The 20,612-nt window shown below is 34.3% G+C and overlaps 2 protein-coding genes across 2 annotated transcripts in view; one reads left to right on the forward strand and one right to left on the reverse strand.

Moving 5' to 3' along the window:
• The window catches only part of CEP85L (centrosomal protein 85L), a 151,760-nt gene that overhangs the window by 61,290 nt on the left and 69,858 nt on the right, over nucleotides 1-20,612 (forward strand). The window lies entirely within an intron of this gene.
• Nucleotides 771-11,029, reverse strand: PLN (phospholamban). The gene is made up of 2 exons (XM_082855461.1): nucleotides 10,949-11,029; nucleotides 771-2,069 (listed from the first exon to the last, which is right to left on the reverse strand). The coding sequence occupies exon 2, from the start codon at nucleotides 1,970-1,972 to the stop codon at nucleotides 1,814-1,816; it is 159 nt and encodes a 52-aa protein (XP_082711587.1). The 5' UTR covers nucleotides 1,973-2,069; nucleotides 10,949-11,029; the 3' UTR covers nucleotides 771-1,813.

Genomic DNA, 20,612 nt, shown 5'->3' on the forward strand with positions numbered 1-20,612 from the left:
TCAGATATCAGTGAACCAAAATTTTCCCCCTTCCTGTCTCCAGTACCCCTCAGGGATTCAGAAAAAACTTAAAAGCAATATTTCCTTCACTATTTTCTTAGTAGCACTTGTGTTACAAACCAAGGTCAGCACTGACTTTTCCAGTTCTTTTAGCAACCATATTTTGGCAAATCGTAGGAAATTACATATTTTCTACTCCTTTAATAATTACTATATTGCTAGTATGTCTTGAACGTAAGTTAAAATTACCGGATTGTGCAATATAGGTGTAAACCATTTTAGACTTAATTTTAAACTGAGTCAATTTAAATTATCAAATTTTGGTGAATATATTTTCTAAACCAGTTTTTACTTCTATTGTTTAATGAGTTGTTGGAAGATATTTTTAAATGACTAGAGGAGACTAGATTAGTATTGCTGGATCTATAATTTAGCGTAATTGAGTGGCCTACCAAATATGTATTTACCACCTGGGTGATAGATTAATGAAAATAGCTAAGCCCTATCATAAACAATAGTGGGATAAAAAGTTCATTTCAAGGGCTTCCCTAGTGGCGCAGTGGTTGAGAGTCCGCCTGCCGATGCAGGGGACACGGGTTCGTGCCCCGGTCTGGGAAGATCCTACATGCCGCAGAGCGGCTGGGCCCGTGAGCCATGGCTGCTGAGCCTGCGTGTCTGGAGCCTGTGCTCCACAACGAGAGAGGCCACAACAGTGAGAGACCCGCATACCACAAAAAAAAAAAAAAACTTCATTTCAAAATTCAATCAAAGAATTTGTTAATTTTGGAGAGATAGTTAAAAATTTTATTTTTTAATGCTTGAAATAATATTTTTTCTTTTATTCTGTTCCTTGCCTACATTGAGTGTGAGATTAGAACAGCAGACAACCTGTAAAATCATTCTGATGTCTTAAAATTTCATGATTCCAGGGATACAGTGTGGCAGTTATGTGCTCTAACTCAGATAATTAGCTATAGTGCCTTAAATTAAGGTTGATTCTGTTCTATTAGTGTATTAGTATTTATGGCTAATCACAATGTCAGATGTTAAATTAACCAACAGTTCTTATCTATTGATCATAAAGTCCTAGAGAGAACAGATTTACAGTTTACCTACATGTGCTAAAATTCTGTAATTCTTTGAAAAAATTAGTTAAATTTTACTTATGTAAGGGTATGATCTTGGTTTTTTTAACTTGATTCACATAAACTTAAAATATTAGGGTAGTATACAAAAAACATAATTTCTATTTTAGAATGTAGGTTCTGATAGAATTACTACAAAGACTTCTGTATGATGATAGTAAAGATAACAGATGTTAGGGCTGTTTCAAATGATGACATTTCATTTGAATGATTATTTTGATATACTTGGTAAAGACCTGAAAAATACTTAATAAACATCAAAGAGGCTTTTACAGTACAGTATAAATTATATTTACCCCCAAAGAGTGAAGCTAATGCTTTATATATGAAGTGAACTTGTTAGCAGTGCAATTTCAAAATTAAACCCCAGTTCATCCTTAGGAAAGATTTGGGATAGAAACTTATAAGCTCTTTTGAGAAAATTAGCAGTTACATTATAGTCATTTTAAAGTTAATTTTTTAAAATAAAGCCCTTTTTATGTTTACAACATCCAGCAGATGAATACATTTGCTAACAATTTGTTTTGTTCCAAATCTTGACCTTTTCACAAAGAAATTCTTCTACTTAGGAAGTGGTCTCTTATGTAGTATTGTTTTCCCTTCTTCATGGGATGATAGATTTTAAGCTGATGGTGATAAGTTGCAGCACTGGAGATTGCAGCAGAACTTCAGAGAAGCATCACGATGATGCAAATCAGCAAGAGACATATTAAGATGAGACAGAAATTGACAAATAGGTTCTGGAGATTTTGACGTGCGTGTTGAGGCACGTCAATGGTTGAAGCTCTTCTTATAGCAGAGCGAGTGAGGTATTGGACTTTATCCATGACACCAGGACGGCAGGAAGCCTGAAGTTTTAAACGGTCAAGAGAAAGATAAAAAGCTGCCAGCCAAGTGTGAGATCACTGTCTTCTTTTAGGTTGTCTGGAATGTAAAAATAGAAAATGGATTAGCATAATATGTGTAACCTATCCTCTGAACAGGCGAAACAGTTTTGCGTTAATCCCTCTTCCTCAACATTATTTGTATTTATGACATCAAATATCTCTATAGTCTGTGTGTGTGTTGCTCTGTCTCTGTCAGTCTGTTTTGGTGATGGTCACCATGATGTCTTGTATTTGGGGTGTAATAACTTTAGTCTTTGCCTCCTTCTCTCAAAATGACTGGAAGTATAGTTTGGTTAGGGTGCAGCTTGTTTTGGGCTATTCCCTTGGGCAAAAGTTCTTACATATAGTTTATTTTTTTAATGAATTTATTTATTATTGGCTGTGTTGGGTCTTTGTTTCTGTGCGTGGGCTTTCTTTAGTTGCAGCGAGTGGGGGCTACTCTTCGTTGCAGTGCGTGGGCTTCTCATTGCGGTGCCTTCTCTTTTTTGTGGAGCACGGGTTCTAGGCGTGTGGGCTGCAGTAGTTGTGGCACGTGGGCTCAGTAGTTGTGGCTTGCGGGCTCAGTAGTTATGGCTCGCAGGCTCTAGAGCGCAGGCTCAGTAGTTGTGGTGCACGGGCTTAGTTGCTCCATGGCATGTGGGATCTTCCCAGACCAGGGCTCGAACCCGTGCCCCCTGCATTGGCAGGCAGGTTCTTAACCTCTGCACCACCAGGGAAGTCCTTACATATAGTTTTATTAAGGATGTTTCTCTGTGAGCATAATTGTTGTGAACATTAGTATATAAATAGCTCCAGAGCAAGTCGTATAATAAGAAATGCATGCATTCAGTTATTCTCTGGATGTTGATTTCACTCCAGAATAAAATAGTTCAATGAGCAGTGTTTTACCAGAACTATAGATTCAAATGTTTCTCATTCCTTTTTATGATTTTATAGCTTTGTAGAATATGCTATTTTAAGTAACTTTTTAACAAGATGATATTAAGTACTGAAGGCTGTCAAGACTCAGAAGGCATAGTAATAAAATTATCATTATCTCACTGTCTACCACAGACAGTTGCTATTTGCAAAGGACCTGTACTTAAGAACAGCATTTCCATTTGTTTTCTTTCAGAGCTCCCACAAGCTATTCTGCCTAATTAATTAATTAGTTGCTGCCTAATCAATTATCGGTGCTAATTAATTAACAAAACAAAACTTAAAACAACAGATCATTGTAGAAAATTAGATATAGATTAAAAATTAGCTGTGAGTTAACTGCCCAGAGATAATAGCTATTAACACTTGGTAATATTTGTTGTCAATCAGGATACGTCTGTGTAAATTTTGAAATAAGAAAAATTAGAAATGGAATTTTAAAAATAACTGTAATTAACTGCCAAAGATAATAGCTGTTAACATTTGTTGATATATCACTGCTAATCAAGATATTACTACCTTACCCCAGCTGCCTGATTTCATTTTCTCTCTAGTGGCTATATGTCTCATGAAAACCCATCTCAACCTTCAGCTGTATTTCTGAGAGAGACTAGTGCTGAAGACAGCAGAGGGAAGAACTGAAAGAATGAGGAAGGGGAAGATATATATTAGGACTGATCAGTTAGAACTCCTCATTTATTGTTACAAAGAAACCATGTGGTATATGGTGGTTAGATTCTATATAATTTCAGCACTTCAACTTGGCTCTATTAATTTTTTTTAACATCTTTTTTGGAGTATAATTGCTTTACAGTGGTGTGTTAGTTTCTGCTGTATAACAAAGTGAATCAGCTATACGCATACATATATCCCCATATCCCCTCCCTCTTGCATCTCCCTCCCACCCTCCCTATCCCACCACCCTAGGTGGTCACAAAGCACCGAGCTGATCTCCCTGTGCTATGCAGCTGCTTCCCACTAGCTATCTATTTTACATTTGGTAGTGTATATATATGTTTGAATTATGGGCTTTCATTTGGCTGAAGACTCTGGTCTCCTTCATAGTATTGGCCTATAGTGAGGAGATCCAAAAAACCAACTTAGGTCAAACTTCATTCTTTCAAAGAGTTGGTAACAAACTGTGTTTCTCTAGCGCATATATATATATATATATATATACCTTTAGCATATATTCTTCATTCTCCAACACAAGTGGCTGTTACTTAATAGAAAATGACAGCATAATCTTGGTATAAATTTAATTTAATTTTTTGTAATTCCTCAGGTAAAATACTATAGAAATAAAGGGGTTTTCTTTTGTTCCTTAAGAAGAAGCATCCTTTAAGTTGTTTTGGCTTATATTTGTTTATTATAGATATAGCGGATTTATACTGTTGGGTAATTGTGGAGAAAGTTTTCTTTGTTACTTTATTATACAAATCTGACTAATCTTTTTATATAACAGAGTACAACTAAGAAGGTTGTAAAGAATTAGCATTGGTAATTCCTATTTAAACTTAATTTTTGTGAAGTTTCAGGACTTAAGTGGTATAAAAGGTCTAAATTTTAAAATTATTGTGAGATATAACATGGAAAAGGAAGAGCAGGCCAGTTATTCATCATGAAGCATATACAAGAGTCACTCCCTACCCTGACACTGGTGAGTGGTACTTGAGTCACATGAAACATGTCACCTTTCCATAAATACTTCATTCCCTTTTATGATTCTGTTCTTTGCACATGTTGTTCTGGCTCTGCCTGGAATGTCTTCCCTCCCCCTGCCTCTACCTTTGATTCTTTGCCAGGCAAACTTCAGTTAATCCTTAAGGCCCAGTTTAAATATCACTTCCTAATGAAACCTTCCATTACTCATTAAGGCAGAATTGGTTATCACCTCTGTTGGGTTTTAGTAGGGCTCTGGTATTACCTGTATCAAGATATGGCTATTGGGCTGTGCTGTAATTTTGATTTACATGCCTGTGCCCCCAACTAGAATTCTAGTTCGTGAGTATAAGAAATCACGTGTTTATTTTGTATTCTAGTACTTAGTGCAAAATTAGTACCATTTGAACAAGTCAGTGAAGTTGAACAAGGGTTTTTATGATTTACTTTAATATTTTTAGAAAATTATTAATGATCAAAGATAGTGCTGTGATTAACAGATTAACCATGTAGAAAATAGAATTTGATAAACACATAATCTCCAATATTCTTCTCAAGTCTCTTTCTTTTTGTTAGCCTGAACTGGGCTTTGTACAAGTGGATATTTGGTGTTTGTGAAATACAAAGAGGTGTGCCCTAAATAGATGAGCTATCTAATGATGAATATACAATGAATAGATTTTAAAGATGATCTCATAATACTTCAGCCAACTATTGTTGGAAAAGGATAGTTTGTTCCTGGAGACAAATTGATTATAAAGGAGACAACCAAAGATACTGTCTTATTTCTTGTCAAACTTAGAAATATGTTATAATTCTAAAGTGATTTGTAGTCACTTTATAACCTTATGCTAAAACCAAAACAAATCTACTTTACATGCTGAAACGTTAGCTATATGCATGCAATTTATTGGGCCCAATTTATTTTACAGTGGTACAATCTGCAATGTGTTGAGTCCTAATTCTGCTGAACTTCCAAAATCTGTATGATAATAATTAAGCCAAAATTCATCCCTACAAGATGGGGCTTCCAGTCATATGTTGAGAATTGGAAAAACGTGTGTGGGAACAGCACAGTCCTATTTTTAGAGTTGTCTGTGACCTTCACTACATCATAATTTATGGCATGGTTGTCAGGTGTTTATCTTTTTTTTTTTCCTCCTCTGTGGTCACAGCCATCCTATGAGTTTAGAACTCCTGCAGTCTTTTTTTCCTTCTCTTTCTTAGAGCCAAGCTGTTAATGCAGTAGTATTCGGTAGAGAGCCTAGAAAAATAGTTTCACTGTATTTTCATTTAATTTAATCTTTTAGAGCATTCTTTTGGGATAGTCAGAAATAGATTGTGTTGGGGTATTCTGAACTTACATCTGGCCTGAACATCCAAGGAGACTGAAATTAGCTCTACCCCCCCAACACCCCCCGGGGGGGGGGGGACTTTTTAAAAGGATGACAGTTATGTAAGTTAAGTGTTTAGGACAAGAGGAGTAAGGATACTTTGAAAATTAATTCATCATCCGGGCCCTAGTATCAGAATATTGAAAATATGAAAGATTCTTTGATAGGAATTTGGTTGTAGATGTGCCAGATCCCTGTCTCTTGAGTTACATGTAAGAGGCAGAAAAGTACCCACAGAGTATCTTGTATGTCTGTGGGCACTGTGATTATTCAAATTTTTGGAAGGATGGGAAGAATAACTCTTTACTGTTCTTTGTAGGATTTATAAAGCCTTTGCTTGTCTGCTTTTCCTCTTTTGCTCAAAAAGATGAAATTGGGAAGTAAATACAGTCAAGTTCAAGATAGTATTCTGTTTTTTTGAAGTGGAAGAAGGAGAGACCAAACTACAGGCAACTCTAATCCTTCAACAGGTATCATGTGCCATGTTAGGCAACATTTTGGGTGCAAGGTACCTTGTCAGCTTCTGCAGTAGTTCTCACTTTGTCTGCATTGATTTCTATTTTTTAAGGTAACATCAGATGCATTCCTGTGCAAAAGGAACCTCAGTAGACTTTTGCAGACTTTTGGTGTCTGCTTTATGACTTGCTAGACAATTGATACCTTAACGATGTTATATACGCTAAGCAGTGCTAAGCAGTAATCCCCACGTGTAATTTAAGCACTTTCAATGCTTTGCAGAACTTACTGAACTTCAGTTTTTTTTTCAGTACTCCCTCTGCTGAGACCATAAATTCCTTAGATTCTTTATTTGTGGTGTTCAGAATTTTGCTTCCCTTTAATTTTTATCTGCTTGTTTATGCTTTTAGTAAAGTAAACATGGACATATTTTGCTAGTAAATTCAAGTAATACACATCTAAGACTACAGTCTGACAGATAATTTTTTGAAAATTTTTTCCTATTAGGTTGGTTCAGAAGATTAGAATTCTCTATAGATTTGAGTTACAGGACTTGTCTATATTAGGATTATTGGGGGGGGGCATTATTTTTTCCTACTCTTTGCTGTCATTTTCTCAGATAATCCAGAAGCGATTGTGTATGCATCTTTTTTGTTGTGGTTGTTGAATTAAATCAGGACAGTTCATCATTAGATTTGTCATCAATCTGTTGGCATCCAAAAGTTCACTTTGGTAGAATCATTTTCCTTCTGAGATTGCCTAATGCTAATAAACTAGGAAGTTGTATTGGAAGTTATTTTGTGTCAGCAACTTTCCAGAGCTTTGTTGGTCCACACTGGCTATTTGAAAGAATCTTCAAGCTGCTTCTGCCTGGTTATGAGAAGAATTGTGTAAACATATAAAAATCAACATATTCTCCACCCCTAAATTGACCCCATAATGAATTGTTTCCCTGAGTTCAAAGCTCTGCCTTTAGGAAAATTCATTAAACAGCAGCATACAGATTTTCTCTTTGAAATTGGCACACTGCTGTTGCTAGTCTGTAGGCTTGTCTTTATTGTCTGTTTATTATGCTAAGATTAATTTATTTGCAATTAAAATATTCTTTTTAACCTTCAGATTTTTCTTCGGGGGGGAAAAGCATGTGAGGAGGAAGTATAGAGGAAGTTTTAAGGAAAATGAATGCCAGTTAAATATATCCCCACTAATGTGGGTAAGTTGGCCTCCCCTCTCCCCCTGTTTTGGAAAGACCTGAAGGTGAAATACATTTTAGAAAGCACTAGAGGGCCTCAGTTGACTACAAGTTTACTGGGGTGGAGATGTACACCCAGGCCTCATTTTCTTGTGTTTCTCTGGTAATACATGCTTCGAGTTATGTAGGATAAGAACATTGATGTACTATTTCTGGAAATGTTCAAAGAGACTACATATTATCTGATTTAGGTCACTGTAATTTAGAAACATCACTTCCTTGATTTCTGACCTTTAGGTTTTCTTCTTTGCTGGTGTGATCAGTACCGTGTTAACAGTTTAGATGAAAGTTAGTGATTTTCATAGCATAAATAAAGCAAGATTGCTCTATTCAAGCACTTCAGAACAAATGAGGTTAAATATTTTAAATGGTAGAATGTAAGGAGGTCAGAAATGAAACTTAGGAAAGCCAAGGATTTAATATGGAACTGGAATAAAATACGAAAGTGTGGTTTTTGTTTATGCAAGTATTCACCTATCTCCAATTAATTAGTGAGATTAAGAAACAGTACATAACAAAATGTAATTTTTTGAAAAGTTTTGAGGAGAAATTAACCTGAATTTTAGGTATCAAAGCTAAAGATTAAAGACATGAGTATTTTAGCAATGAAACAAATTAAATAAAAAGAAACTTTAATTTGTGCATGTTATTGTTCTTTAAAATCTGTGCAGTTAGTTTGAGTTTTGTCTTCCAGGGTGTATCGCTTAATAACTGAGGACATCTATAACTTTCTTATATTCCTGGCTTTGAAAGTGATCAGAATATTATAAGGCTATTAAGGACATCATACCTCATGCATAAATTTAACTTTAAATGAAATGGAATGGTTTTAAATTAAAATAGAAGTTTGTATCCTGTAACTTTGCCTTTTAGAGTGCCATTTGAGGACTTTCAATTTATTTTGTTTTGCCAATGTCATGATTTATTTTTAAGCCATGTTGATCAGTGGATGAGATGTGTGTGTGCTTTAGAGTCATAAAATCTTGGCTCTTGTCAAGGCTCCACCATTTCCTAGCTCTGTGACCTTGGGCAGTTCACCTTTTTGCATCTGTTTCTAAACTGTAAAATAGAGATGGAGTGTCAAACATATAGGGATTTAAGAGGATCAAATGAAATATTTGTATATGGTGCATTTAGAATATTGTTCAAGAATAAAGAAGGAAGTTTTAATTGCCCTCGTTATTTCTAGGATTGGTAATAAATATACAGTCTACTTTAGGTACTCTAATTTTTACATTTAATTTTTACTTAAAACTTTAATACATGACACAGTTAATATTTTACCTAATACATTTAATACATTAAAATTTTAATTCTTCTGGGGAACTATTTTGTTTATGTAAATATTCTACCTCCAATTAATTAGTGAGATTAAGAAATAAATAATATCAATAAGTAACGAAATACAGTTTTTTCTGGAATATTATTTTCCTTTATGTCCACTGAAATACTGTTAAGATAATTTTGATACTTGAGTTTTAGGAAATGATAGTGACATGACTCCTCTTAGTTAGAGTACTCTAGCTCTTTCATGTGTTTTTAAGACTTAATCAATTTTTCATAATTTAAACATCTTTCACATTTCTTCCATTTTTATTTCATCAGACACTTTTTTTTTTCTTTTAAGCACTTAGTCTTAAACCACATGAAACAAAGACAGTACTTAAATTTCACCTTATGAAAGAGATGAACTAGTTGGGACATTATGTCTGGCACTAGGGCATTATGTTTCAAATTTGAATAACAGTCACTGTAACTATGTAATTTCCGTTAATCTGGCACACGAAGGATAACTTTAATAGCAGAATTTCTGCTCTTTCTAGAAATTAACTTCGTGGAGCAGTATGTGATGTGAAATTTTGGTACTATAAAAGAATTCATGAATATCTCATATGAAGTGTGAGAATGTAATTTGATAGATATTTGAGTAAAAATGCATAAATCTGCATATAAAACACCTGCACTGAGTGACTCTTGTGTAACATCAAAGGAAAAACATTTTATGAATATGAAGATACTTAGAGGCAGTTAGGGTGCCTCAGTGGTAGACAGAAATTATAAATGCTTTTGCATGCTCAAGGAAAGCTGCTTAAGGAATTATACAAAGTTCTTATCTATAAAAAGCAGTAGAGTTAACATTGGTCATAAGAACTTAGAATTCTAGAGGTAAATTTTATTTTGACACATATATATAAATAAAAATAATGAAATAAAATCAATGTAGTATCCTTTATGCCCTGACTGAAAGTTAAGAATGAAAACACATTTCATATATTAAATTGAGGATAAAGAGTAGAGTAGAATTTAAACAGAAGTTATAAAATTTATGGTGGCATCTCCATTCCTGGGCATTTTTTCATCCTCCTCTCCACCTTCCAAATACAAGAGAGGAAACTGAGGAACACTGGAGGATAGTAACTTGATAAAAGTATATTCATTAATAGCAGAATAAACATTCATTTGATCAAATTCACTCAAATGAGATACTTAGGAATATTTGTGCTACCAAAATAACGTCTCTTTATTTTTAAAATAAAGAAATTAATGTTCTGTAACTTCAGAAAGAATTTTACATGCTTTTGACAAGTGTTTTGAAATGTCCAAACTTGTTATTTATGATATAATATTGAATTTAATATAAATAACTCAATTTATTAAAAGCTTGGATTTTTTAATAGAAGTTGACTGGACTTACTTCGTGCTATATGTTCTTAAACTCCACTTCATTAATATTCCCTGTAAAGAATCATAATGATAATATTGGAGTAGTGATGCCAGTAACACAACTGTTCTTAGTATTCTGGATGTAAGCAGACAGCTCAGTCCTACCCTACTTCTCAGCAGAGTAACACATAACAAAATGAAACCGTATTTTTGCATGGAGAAATCAAATCACCACTAGTACCAAACGTGGTATCATGATTGAAAGATATTTTAATTGGCAGAAATTTACTTTTGAAGAGCAAAATAAAAGTGAAGTTTGAATTAAAATGACAAACCAACAACCAGGACCAAAGATGAATGCTATCTTTATCATTTCTGGGTTAAGTCTTATTCTTACTATCACTGAATGGGTAAGCATTTATTTAGAAATTAAGCTTTATATCAGTCAGACATGTTATTATCTAACTTTGAACTGAAAGTTTATAAAATATGATTAACTTTTTAAAAAGTTCAGTAAGTTTGAGTTATAGAAAGTAAGAATTGCCATAATCAGTGAAATCTGTTTCTTACCTTGGCTGTTGTGATGATCACGATATAGAATACTGTAAGTTGTATGAAGTATTATCCGGCGTTTAGCTGGAAAGTTTTCTGACTGTTACCAGAGTTATGGGAACAATTGAAGTAGGTGGAGGAGAAAAAGTGTTCTAGGGAGGTCTTATGATGTCACGCAGGAATTCTGAAGTTATGATTGGTTAGCCATAGTCTTATCACAACCAAACTTTTTAGAATGTCATTTATCTTAACCTTAGGTATGGAAAGGTCATTAACACTTTGTGCCTTTTGTTCTTTATTTTAAAAAATATATGGGAGATAAGTGAAAAAGTAAGTTCAGCGTGGTAGAAAGCTCTTTTTTAGAGGTTCATGCATCTTCAAGCTTAGAAGTAATTGTAAACTGAGGGTGATAATGTTGAAGAACTAAAATAAAGTAATAGGAATTTTAATAGAATGAGAATAATAATACTGGCTTAAGCCAAACAACTTTCATTGAGTTTGTTGTTGCTGTTGCTTTAATACTGCAGCTTCATTAGGTTAGCTTCTAGCAAGACAATAACTAAACATTGTCACAGAATCAAATTTTATACCTTTTCCTGACTTATTTTCTTCTTTTCTCATACCTACGTGTGTATGGGGGAGAAGAGTATGTGTGAGAAAGCCAGGCTGAGAAATCTGATTTTGGTTTTTAAAATTTTGTGTTTTCTCAGTTAGGGCTTTAACAACATTTTTATGAATAGTAATTCTCATTTGAACTCATAGATATCATACCAAGAAAAGTTGCTGTTTACACATTTAAGTACTTAGGATTTTTTAACAGCTACATTAACTTACCGTAAAATCTTACTAAAATTCCAATAAGCTGACAGTATCAAGAGTAACTTTCTAGCAAAAAAGAAATAATCACAAATCACTAATCAGTGGCATCCTAGCTAGTGATACTTTATTGACAATAGGTGTGCATGTGTTTGGAAATTTAGTACTTCTGAAAGGGTGTGCCTCATTTAATGCAGTAGTTGTTTTCCTGAAAATTACTGTGTAAATGAAATTTTAGTAAATGGAATGATGTTTTGAACTTCTGAGAACAGAAAAGGATTCCTTCGACAAGCCAGGCATCATTTTCCTGTTTTTTCTAATTTTTTTGTTTATATATTAGATTTACTTAAATCACCACACCTCCAGATTCTAATTCTTAAATCTTGACTAATTCTGGAGAAGCTACTTGTTATTTTTAATTTTTAGAATACTTACAGCAGAGTGAACCCGGTCTGCTTCACTCTCTTATGGATGACTAAAAGCCCTTGCAGCAGCTGCTTATGTGTCCTTAAATGGAGATGATTTTGGCTTCTTCCAAAGAAAGATAAATCCTTTGCTAGAACAAATCTCTTGTTATTTAAAGAATCAACTAAAACTATCAGAAATAACATTCAGCAAAGGCCCTCTGTAAACATTGCTAAGGGAAAATTTTACAACTTAAAAGTAAAACCCCAAATTAAATAAATTGCATGAATGTTTCACAGTTTGCTCAGTGCTATTCAAGCATTTTTTCTTTCAATCATTACATAATGAGGATCTCTTATTATTACCAATTGCCAATGATTACTGAAATACAAAACCTAGGGCCTTGAAATATAACCCTAAAGTGGTTTACAGTAATTTGTCAAAGATGACATAGCTGCTAAGGGACAGACTGAGGGTTTAAATCCAGATCTGTTTAGTTATAATTCTCTGATAGGTTGGCATGCTGTGTGGGGGGAAAGTCATAATCTGGACATGGATTTCAGAGAGTAGTATACGTCAACTAAGGAATTTTAAGATGGAGATAGCTGAATTACTGAAAACTCAAACTATTTTTAGAAAGTCTGCTTTAAGTTCACCTACACATTCATTTGAAAGTGAAGCTTAGGGGATAGATCATTGTAGTTGCACCTCTAGTTCTAAGAAAATAGAATTAGTAATACTTAGTTGTATAAGAAACCTCCACAGACCAAATAAAATATGGCCTAGATATTTCACATGTTGGCAGATTTGCTTAAAAGCATATATAGGTGGGCACACACACCCTTAGAAGGATACTAACAAACTGTGTGTTAGAGTTGGAAAATGGAGATAAAAATGTACTTTTCAGATTGGTGCAAGGGCGGGGAGCTTCTGTGTTTCCCTTTTTCATTTTGGTTAGCTGCTGCTGCTGCTGAGGAGGATGATCTCTATTATTACTCCAAATGGAGCTCTAGGAAGCGTTACACCTTCGTTTTAGGCTGATTGCCTAAACAGAAAGTTGCTTACCAGGAGCATTGGTGAGCTGCAGTATAGTCAGTAGAGTGTTCCTCAAAAATTCCACAGTGAGGGGCCAGAAAGTGTTTTTAGAGACGCTTTGTCAGAATCTTCATTTAGAGTCAGACTATAGTCTGAATCCATTTTTGGTCGCATGACCTTATACAAACTTGTCAAAGCTGCCTTATCTGTGGAATGGGTTTGTTGTGAGGATTTAATGAGAAGAAGTATGTATAATGACTATTAGAGATCTTGCAACACAGTGTCCATTTAGTGTTAGCACTTATTTTCCTTTTGAAGATGATTCTTAATCTGCAGTCCATGGGTAGAGTTCAGTGCCCTTTGAACTTGGATAGGAAAAATGTTAGACATCTTTATTTTTACTAAACTCTAAATGAGGTTTAGCATTTCTTCAATTTTGACTGTAGGCCACAAACTGCAGAAGTATTAGCAGTATGTTTGACTGTCAACCGTTAGCAATCTTAGGTAATTTCATATAGTATAGTTGTTGCAGATAGCTTGAAATACTGCTTACATTCATACCACTTGAAATTATAAAATTAGACCTGCCTGTAAATATATTGTTATTTAATACATTAATAAAGAAGCATAACAGAAACGGAAAATAAAAGAAAAGCAGAAATATTACAACACAAATTTGTTTCTTTTTAAAATATTTATTTCAGTGTAATTTATTTCCTTTCTAATCCTATGTATCTCACTTAATTCTTTTCAAGTTTTATTTTATTTTATTTTTTGATATGGACCATTTTTAAAGTCCTTATTGAATTTGTTACAGTATTGATTCTGCTTTACGTTTTGGTTTTTTGGCCGTGAGGCATGTAGGATCTTAGCTCCACGACCAGGGATGAAACCCGCACCCACTGCATTGGGAGATGAGATCTTAACCACTGGACCGCCAGGGAAGTCCCTAAAGTTTTATTTTAGAACAGTTCTAAATTTACAGACTTATTGCAAATATAGAGAGCTCCTGTATACCCCATACCCAGTGTCCCCTGTTGTTAACACATCCTACATGAGTATGGTACATTTCTCACAGCGGTTATACCAGTGTTGATACTAAAGCCCATACTTAATGCAGATTTCCTGTTTCCCCTGGTGTTCCTTTTCTTGCCCAGGATTCTTTCCAGGACACCAGATTACATTTAGTAGTCATGCCTCCTTTGGTCCACTTGGTTGTGACCGTTTCTTACAGAATGTCCACAGTTGGGATTCGTCTGATGTTTCTCTCATGGCTAGGGCTGGTTAATGTGTTTTTGAGAGGAAGATCAGAGAGGTAAAGTGCCGTTTTCATCACATATCGAGTGTACAAACTTTCAGCATGACTTACCGATGTCGTTAACCTTGATCACCTGGCTGAAGTGAAGTATTCGTCAAGTTTCTCCATGGTAAAGTTACTCTTTTCCCTCTCCCTCCTTACTGTACTCTCCAGAAGAAAGTTACTATGCACAGCCCACCCTTACGCTTCACTACCTTAAGAGTGGAGTGTCTATAAAAATTACTTGGCATCCTATGTATTTTATGATATAAAAACATTGAGAACAGGTCAGTAGGCTTTAGCTGTCTGCCAAAAAATGTCCATGGCACAAAAAATTAAGAAGTCCTATGCTGGGGGTTGTTTCTGTCGTAGTATGGGGCAGCCCTTTGTGGAAAGAAGACTGAGTTCTCAAACAGGCTAAAATCCAGACCTCCTAGTTTGCTTTTTTAGGCACTGCTTTTCCAGCTTTGTCTCGTATCACATTCCCTTGTATCCTGTGCTGTGGCCTTGTACAGCTGCCTGTGGCTTTTTGAACAGGCTGTTGTTCTATTTTAAGCCTCCTCACTTTTTGTAGGAATGTCCCTTACTAACCTTTATTCCCATTAAAGTGCCAGTTTCAATTTATGTCTTCTGTGCAGCCCTCTCTTGTGCTATATACTTTTGCATGTTACCCCTATTATTATGTCTCATTTTATTGTGTTTATTAGTATATCTGCCTAGACTAGATTCCAAGCTGCTTGAGAACTATCCAATAACTCTTATGTAACTATAACTATATATAACTTATATAACTCTATAACTATCCAATTTATACCCTCTTTATTCCTTATAGTATAGAACCTGGCTTATAGCAATTCTTAAATATTGGCTGAATGGATGATTGGATGAGTGAGTGAATAAAGGGGGAACGAGGAAAGATTGCAAGGTGTTAGTGAATGAGTGATTCTGCAGAAATAAGTGTTATAAACAGTTAAAAACTTCTTCTCACTTTTAAAGCTCATCATGGGGGAGGAGGAGAATAATTGGGAGAGGTTGGGGATAAGAGTACAGTAACTGAGAAAATAAACTTTCTTGTCATTTAAAGATGATGTAAGTATATTTGTAAAGACTGAAGGAAGGTGGAACCATAAGCCCATGCTTCCTGAATTGAGCCTCTAAATTTTTTTTTAATTTTTGTTTTCTTTGCTCATTCGATTCATAATAATTCATGTTACTTTATATACTCTTAATATTGCAAGACCTGCTTTTATTTATGTAATTATTTAGTTTTTATTTTATTTTAATAGTGAAAAATAAAAGCACCTCTGAGATTACCACCTGAACATAAGCTGGGATGTTAATAACTTATACCTAACCACATGGTCTTGCCATGTTCCCCCTATCTTCCCCACCCAAGTAAATGATTATTCTGATTCCTGGGTTAAGTTCTTTACATTTGTTTTTATAGTCTTGTGGCATTTTAAATTATGTATTCCTTAAAAGTTCTTATAATTTTACTTAACTCTACGTAAAGGAAATTGTGATGTATAAAAATCTTTTTTACGCTGAGTATTTAAACTTCAAGTTGTAGTGGTATGTCAGAAGCAAAAGAAGCTTCAAGGTAGACCTTTTTTTTTTCTGGAAACTTTTTGACAAAAAGATAATTTAAGTGGTGACAGAATTAAAGCATTTTAATACTTAAATATATAATACAGCAAAATGCAAGCTGTGAATAAATTTTTGTGATACTTCAAAGATAGGGAGCTTTTTAAGGTTAGACCCCCTAGACTCCCAAGGATTTTACCTAACTCTTAAGGGTTCTGTTCTATTAAAAGTTTGAGAATTACTGCCTTAAAATTTAAAGCTACCTAAAGAAGGATTAGTTGAAAAAAACATCTAAGAGCAAAAATGATGAGACTAGTAGTCTGAGACTTAGGGGATGGGAAAGTGCCTAAGGTAATAGAGAAGAGAGAATGGGAGATATTCATCAAGTCGTGGGTAAAAAAGACCAATAATAAAGTAACTTATAAAACTTGATCATTTAGGGAGGTAGATTCGCTTTTAAAATTGACTTGTCAGATACTTGAAGGCTCAAGCATTTTATTTTTTCGTAAGTGCTGAACTCTGGACAGATTCTCTTTCCTTATTAAATATCCCAGTTAGCAACGGGGAAGTTTGACATCAAGAGAAGCCAGTTAGTTTAAGGGAGGGGCTTGTCATGTAGGTTTACACAATTTGGGGGAAACGTACAAAATACACTCTAAGTGATGGAAAGAGATGCTATAGCATGTTCTGCGGCTTTTTAAGGAACTTGTCTATCGGTAAACAAGTAATATACAGGTGAAACATTTAACATTTGGAAGTTAACCACTATTGCAAGATAACACTAGGAGGTCAAGAAAATTCAGGATCGAGAGTCAAATTAGCACATGTAGTAAGAAGCAATATGATTTCTAAGAGAACTACATATTTTATACGAAAGAAGCTGGCAGAATTGAAGCCAAAATAAGAAATGGAAAATCTCTCTCTCTCTCTCTTTCTCACACACACACACACACACACACAACAACCAATTTAACAACAAAAAACAACCCTCAGGTCTCCAGATACTTGCTTCAGAACTCTGTAGACCATGATGTTGTTCCTTTGTTAGGAAGATTCTAATCCACTTCAATAATTTGTAGTCCCACCCCGTCCCTTATATTCATTATCTTTGTGCTTGGCATCCCAGCAACTGAGCTCCTTGCATTCCCAATCTTTATGGTGGCATCATTATTTATTTTGTCATCCAAAATGGAAATTTGAGACTCATCCTTCTTTCTGTCTTCTCCCAGACTCTGGTCCACGAAGAAATCAAATGCAGATTGCCAGTTAGAAATCTGTGTTCACATAGCCTCATCAGCTCTCCTCTGAACTTTTACATATACCTTCTGTCTTGAGCCTCTCCACTTCTTTACCCTGATATCCAAGTTGCCTTCTCAAGGGTAAATTTGGTTCTCACGTGCTGAGAACTTTGTTTTATTATCACCATGTCCCTCAAGATTAAAACCCCAAATTTTCCAGCACTGCATACAGAGGTTTTTCCTAATCTGGTGGTGTCATCTATTCCCACCATATTTGACAACTCTGCCGTTTGTGTGTGTTATTTCTTCTATCTGGAATCTATTCCTTACTTCCTTGTTCCTTTGGAATGCCTTTATTATTCAAAAATAGGTAGGGAGAAGCCTGTTTCGTTTGTTCTTAATTTTTAATTGCATAAGTAATAAGTGAATATCTCTTAGCAATTCAGGAAACTCAGATAAAGCAGAAGTTAGAGGGGGACTTTATACATTTTGTAGGTATTTTTTTCTTTACCATAAATTTCATGAATAGGGACTGATTTATTTTTTCTTTACTCCTCACACTGCTAATCCCTTGGAAGTTAAGGTTAATGGATATTTTGAATGTTACTTTGCCATTACAAGTGAGCTTGTAAAAAGATAAGTTAAAGGAAGGTATGGAATACAAATGCAACTGACCAGCTGACCCTTGAATTTTCAGCATAGATGCATTCTTGAAAAGGTTATGTAAAATGGATTTTGATATGTAAAATTCATGTTTATCTTATAAAGCAAGCGATGTCCCAGTGGAAAAGGTTAATAAGCCCAACTTTCTAATACGCAGACATTGTAACTTTTATCAGCAGTTTAATGTACTGCGAGTTGTACATTGTTTTGCTATATCTCAGTAATCTGTACTTCCTCCTTAACCCATCTCCAAATTAAAAGCTTATATAGCACAGCAAAAGGATGTGAACATGTCATCATCTGGGGTTTTCATTTGCCCTTGAGTTGGTCAAAGGTGGTGAGTAGGTTCCAGGACCAGCCCTTAGCATTAAGATCAAGAGCATACTTTTGGCAAAGTTTATCAGGCTGCCCTGTTAATGTATTCATTTTTATAGGTTTATTGCTTAGTTAGGGCCATGGATAGTTGAAGAGTTGATTGTTGACTCCAGCATAATATGTTGATTTTTAAAATCTAACTTAAAAACATAAAATATCTAAAAATTCAGTATTTGGATCATTATGAATCTGTGTGCTGATTGTTTGAGAATCAGAAAATGCTCTTGAGACTTTACACCTACAAAATAGAAACACAGTATGGTCACTGAAGACTTTCTTTCAAATCTCTAAAATGCAAACTAAAATTAAATTAGTTATGTAGATTATTCAGAGATTTCCTGGGTCTGAAAGAAATGAGGCTGAACCTCAAGAGCTGGAAAGCATGATCTTTATTCAAATGTAAGTTTGTGGATTGATCTTTGAACTCTAATCTTTAGAGTATATACATTTCTTTTTATTATGTATATCATTGCTCTAAAAATGATAGTAGAGATTTTTAAGTAATTTCAGGGATGGTAGACTTTTGTAGATTGTAAATTTTTAGATTGCTTAATATTTAGCAAATATTGTCAGGTTCTGTGCTGAGTACCAGGAGTTATAAAAGAATAAGGCCAAGCTTATCGTGATGCAGACTGAAGTGGGAAAGGAACCACTGCCGTAAGTACTGTCATAAGTACTGTCACTCTAATTACAATACCTGTCTGTGCTGTTCAAAATAATTTTGGATTGTTTTGAAGGCTGAGAAATATACTTGAGGGATTGTTATTAGTCATTGTCTTTTTGTTGATTGTGTGCTATGGGCTAGGGATGAACTAGACTCTGGGCATGACAAAAAAGAAAATCTCTAACATTTCTGGTGCTTATACTTTTTAGCAAAATATGTGAAAGGATGTTTAAATTGAACAGCAATCAAGTTGCCCCTCTAAACTCCTCTCAACAATTTTACCCTGAGAAGATTACCCATTGTTGACTCTTGAAATATTTTTTTAAAAAACAGTAATTTTAACATATGGAAGAATAAAGTATTTAATGGCCCATAATTACACTGTCCGAAAAGAAGTAAGTAGTACATGTATGGTAAGCAAAGTCAGTTAATCCCAACTGATATAAAGTAAAAGCCTCCTCCCTCTCTGCTCACAAAATAACCATCATTAATAATTATTTTTGTATACTTTGAGAAAAATCCTTTCATACATTTTAAAAATAATGTAGGCAGTGCTTTGGTCTCCAAACACATGTATTATTATATATTTTTCTTTTATCTCTCAATAGTACAATATGATAAACTTGATAAAACATATTTTGGTAATCTGCTTTTAAAAATAAGTGAAATATGTTAGCGCTTATGCTACAGCTCCGTTTTAGTAGAATCTGGTTCTGTAGTCTGGTACATTTGTTATCCTTAAGTAATTATACAAAACCTTTGGAAAATGCTACGTTCTATTTGTTTATAAGTAAAATCCATGATTAAATTTGAAGACTTAAACACCCCCCCCACCCCCAATCTTCTAATTGATTTCTTAGGGAAAATGATTTGTTCCTCAATCTTGGATATATCATTTACCCGCTTCACTTTTGCATTATAACTGTAATGAGATCATGTTTCATGCATAGATCATTCCTTTGTTGGCATTTTTAGAAAACATACTCATGCTAACACAGATTAGACATAAACCAGATTGATTTTTGAGAGGAAAAATGTCCCTTCCTCCAAAAGAAAATAGTTACATTAATAGTAACTTAGTTGTTTAGCATGGTGGGAATCACTAATATGTTTAGGGTTCTCTTTATTTTCATGTACATGTATTTTTAAGATATAAAATGTAGGATATATTCCTCTCATTAGTTTCTTTTCGTCATTTTTTTAGGGTCTTTTACCCTTGAAGTAACTTGATATATTTGCATTGTTATTTCAGTAAAGCATATTAGGATGGCAAAAATAGCATTATATAGTTAGTTATAAAGACAAATTGAAGAACTAATGAGATCATTAAAAACTCAGTTCCTTCTTTAAGTTTCAAGAGTTAAGATGCATACTTCTGTTTATAATTAGTCACTCTGATGAAGAGGTTATGGATAGAATTTTTTTATATGATTTGTTTTTATTTTGTTAGAGAAATATGTAGTAATACATTCCATAAATAATTACATGGGCTTAGTTAAGATACAGATTATTTTTATTAAATGCACATTCTTTTAGTAATAATAAAATATGTAAGATACAGATTTTATTTTAATGACGGTTCTTTCAGTAATCATATAGTCCGTG

Source organism: Leucopleurus acutus, assembly GCF_964270905.1.
Source record: "Leucopleurus acutus genome assembly, chromosome: 15".
NCBI lineage: Eukaryota > Metazoa > Chordata > Mammalia > Artiodactyla > Delphinidae > Leucopleurus > Leucopleurus acutus.

Bases quoted from the DNA above. Each gene is read 5' to 3' on its own strand.
- PLN (XM_082855461.1), bottom strand. From the start codon at position 1,972: ATGGATAAAGTCCAATACCTCACTCGCTCTGCTATAAGAAGAGCTTCA.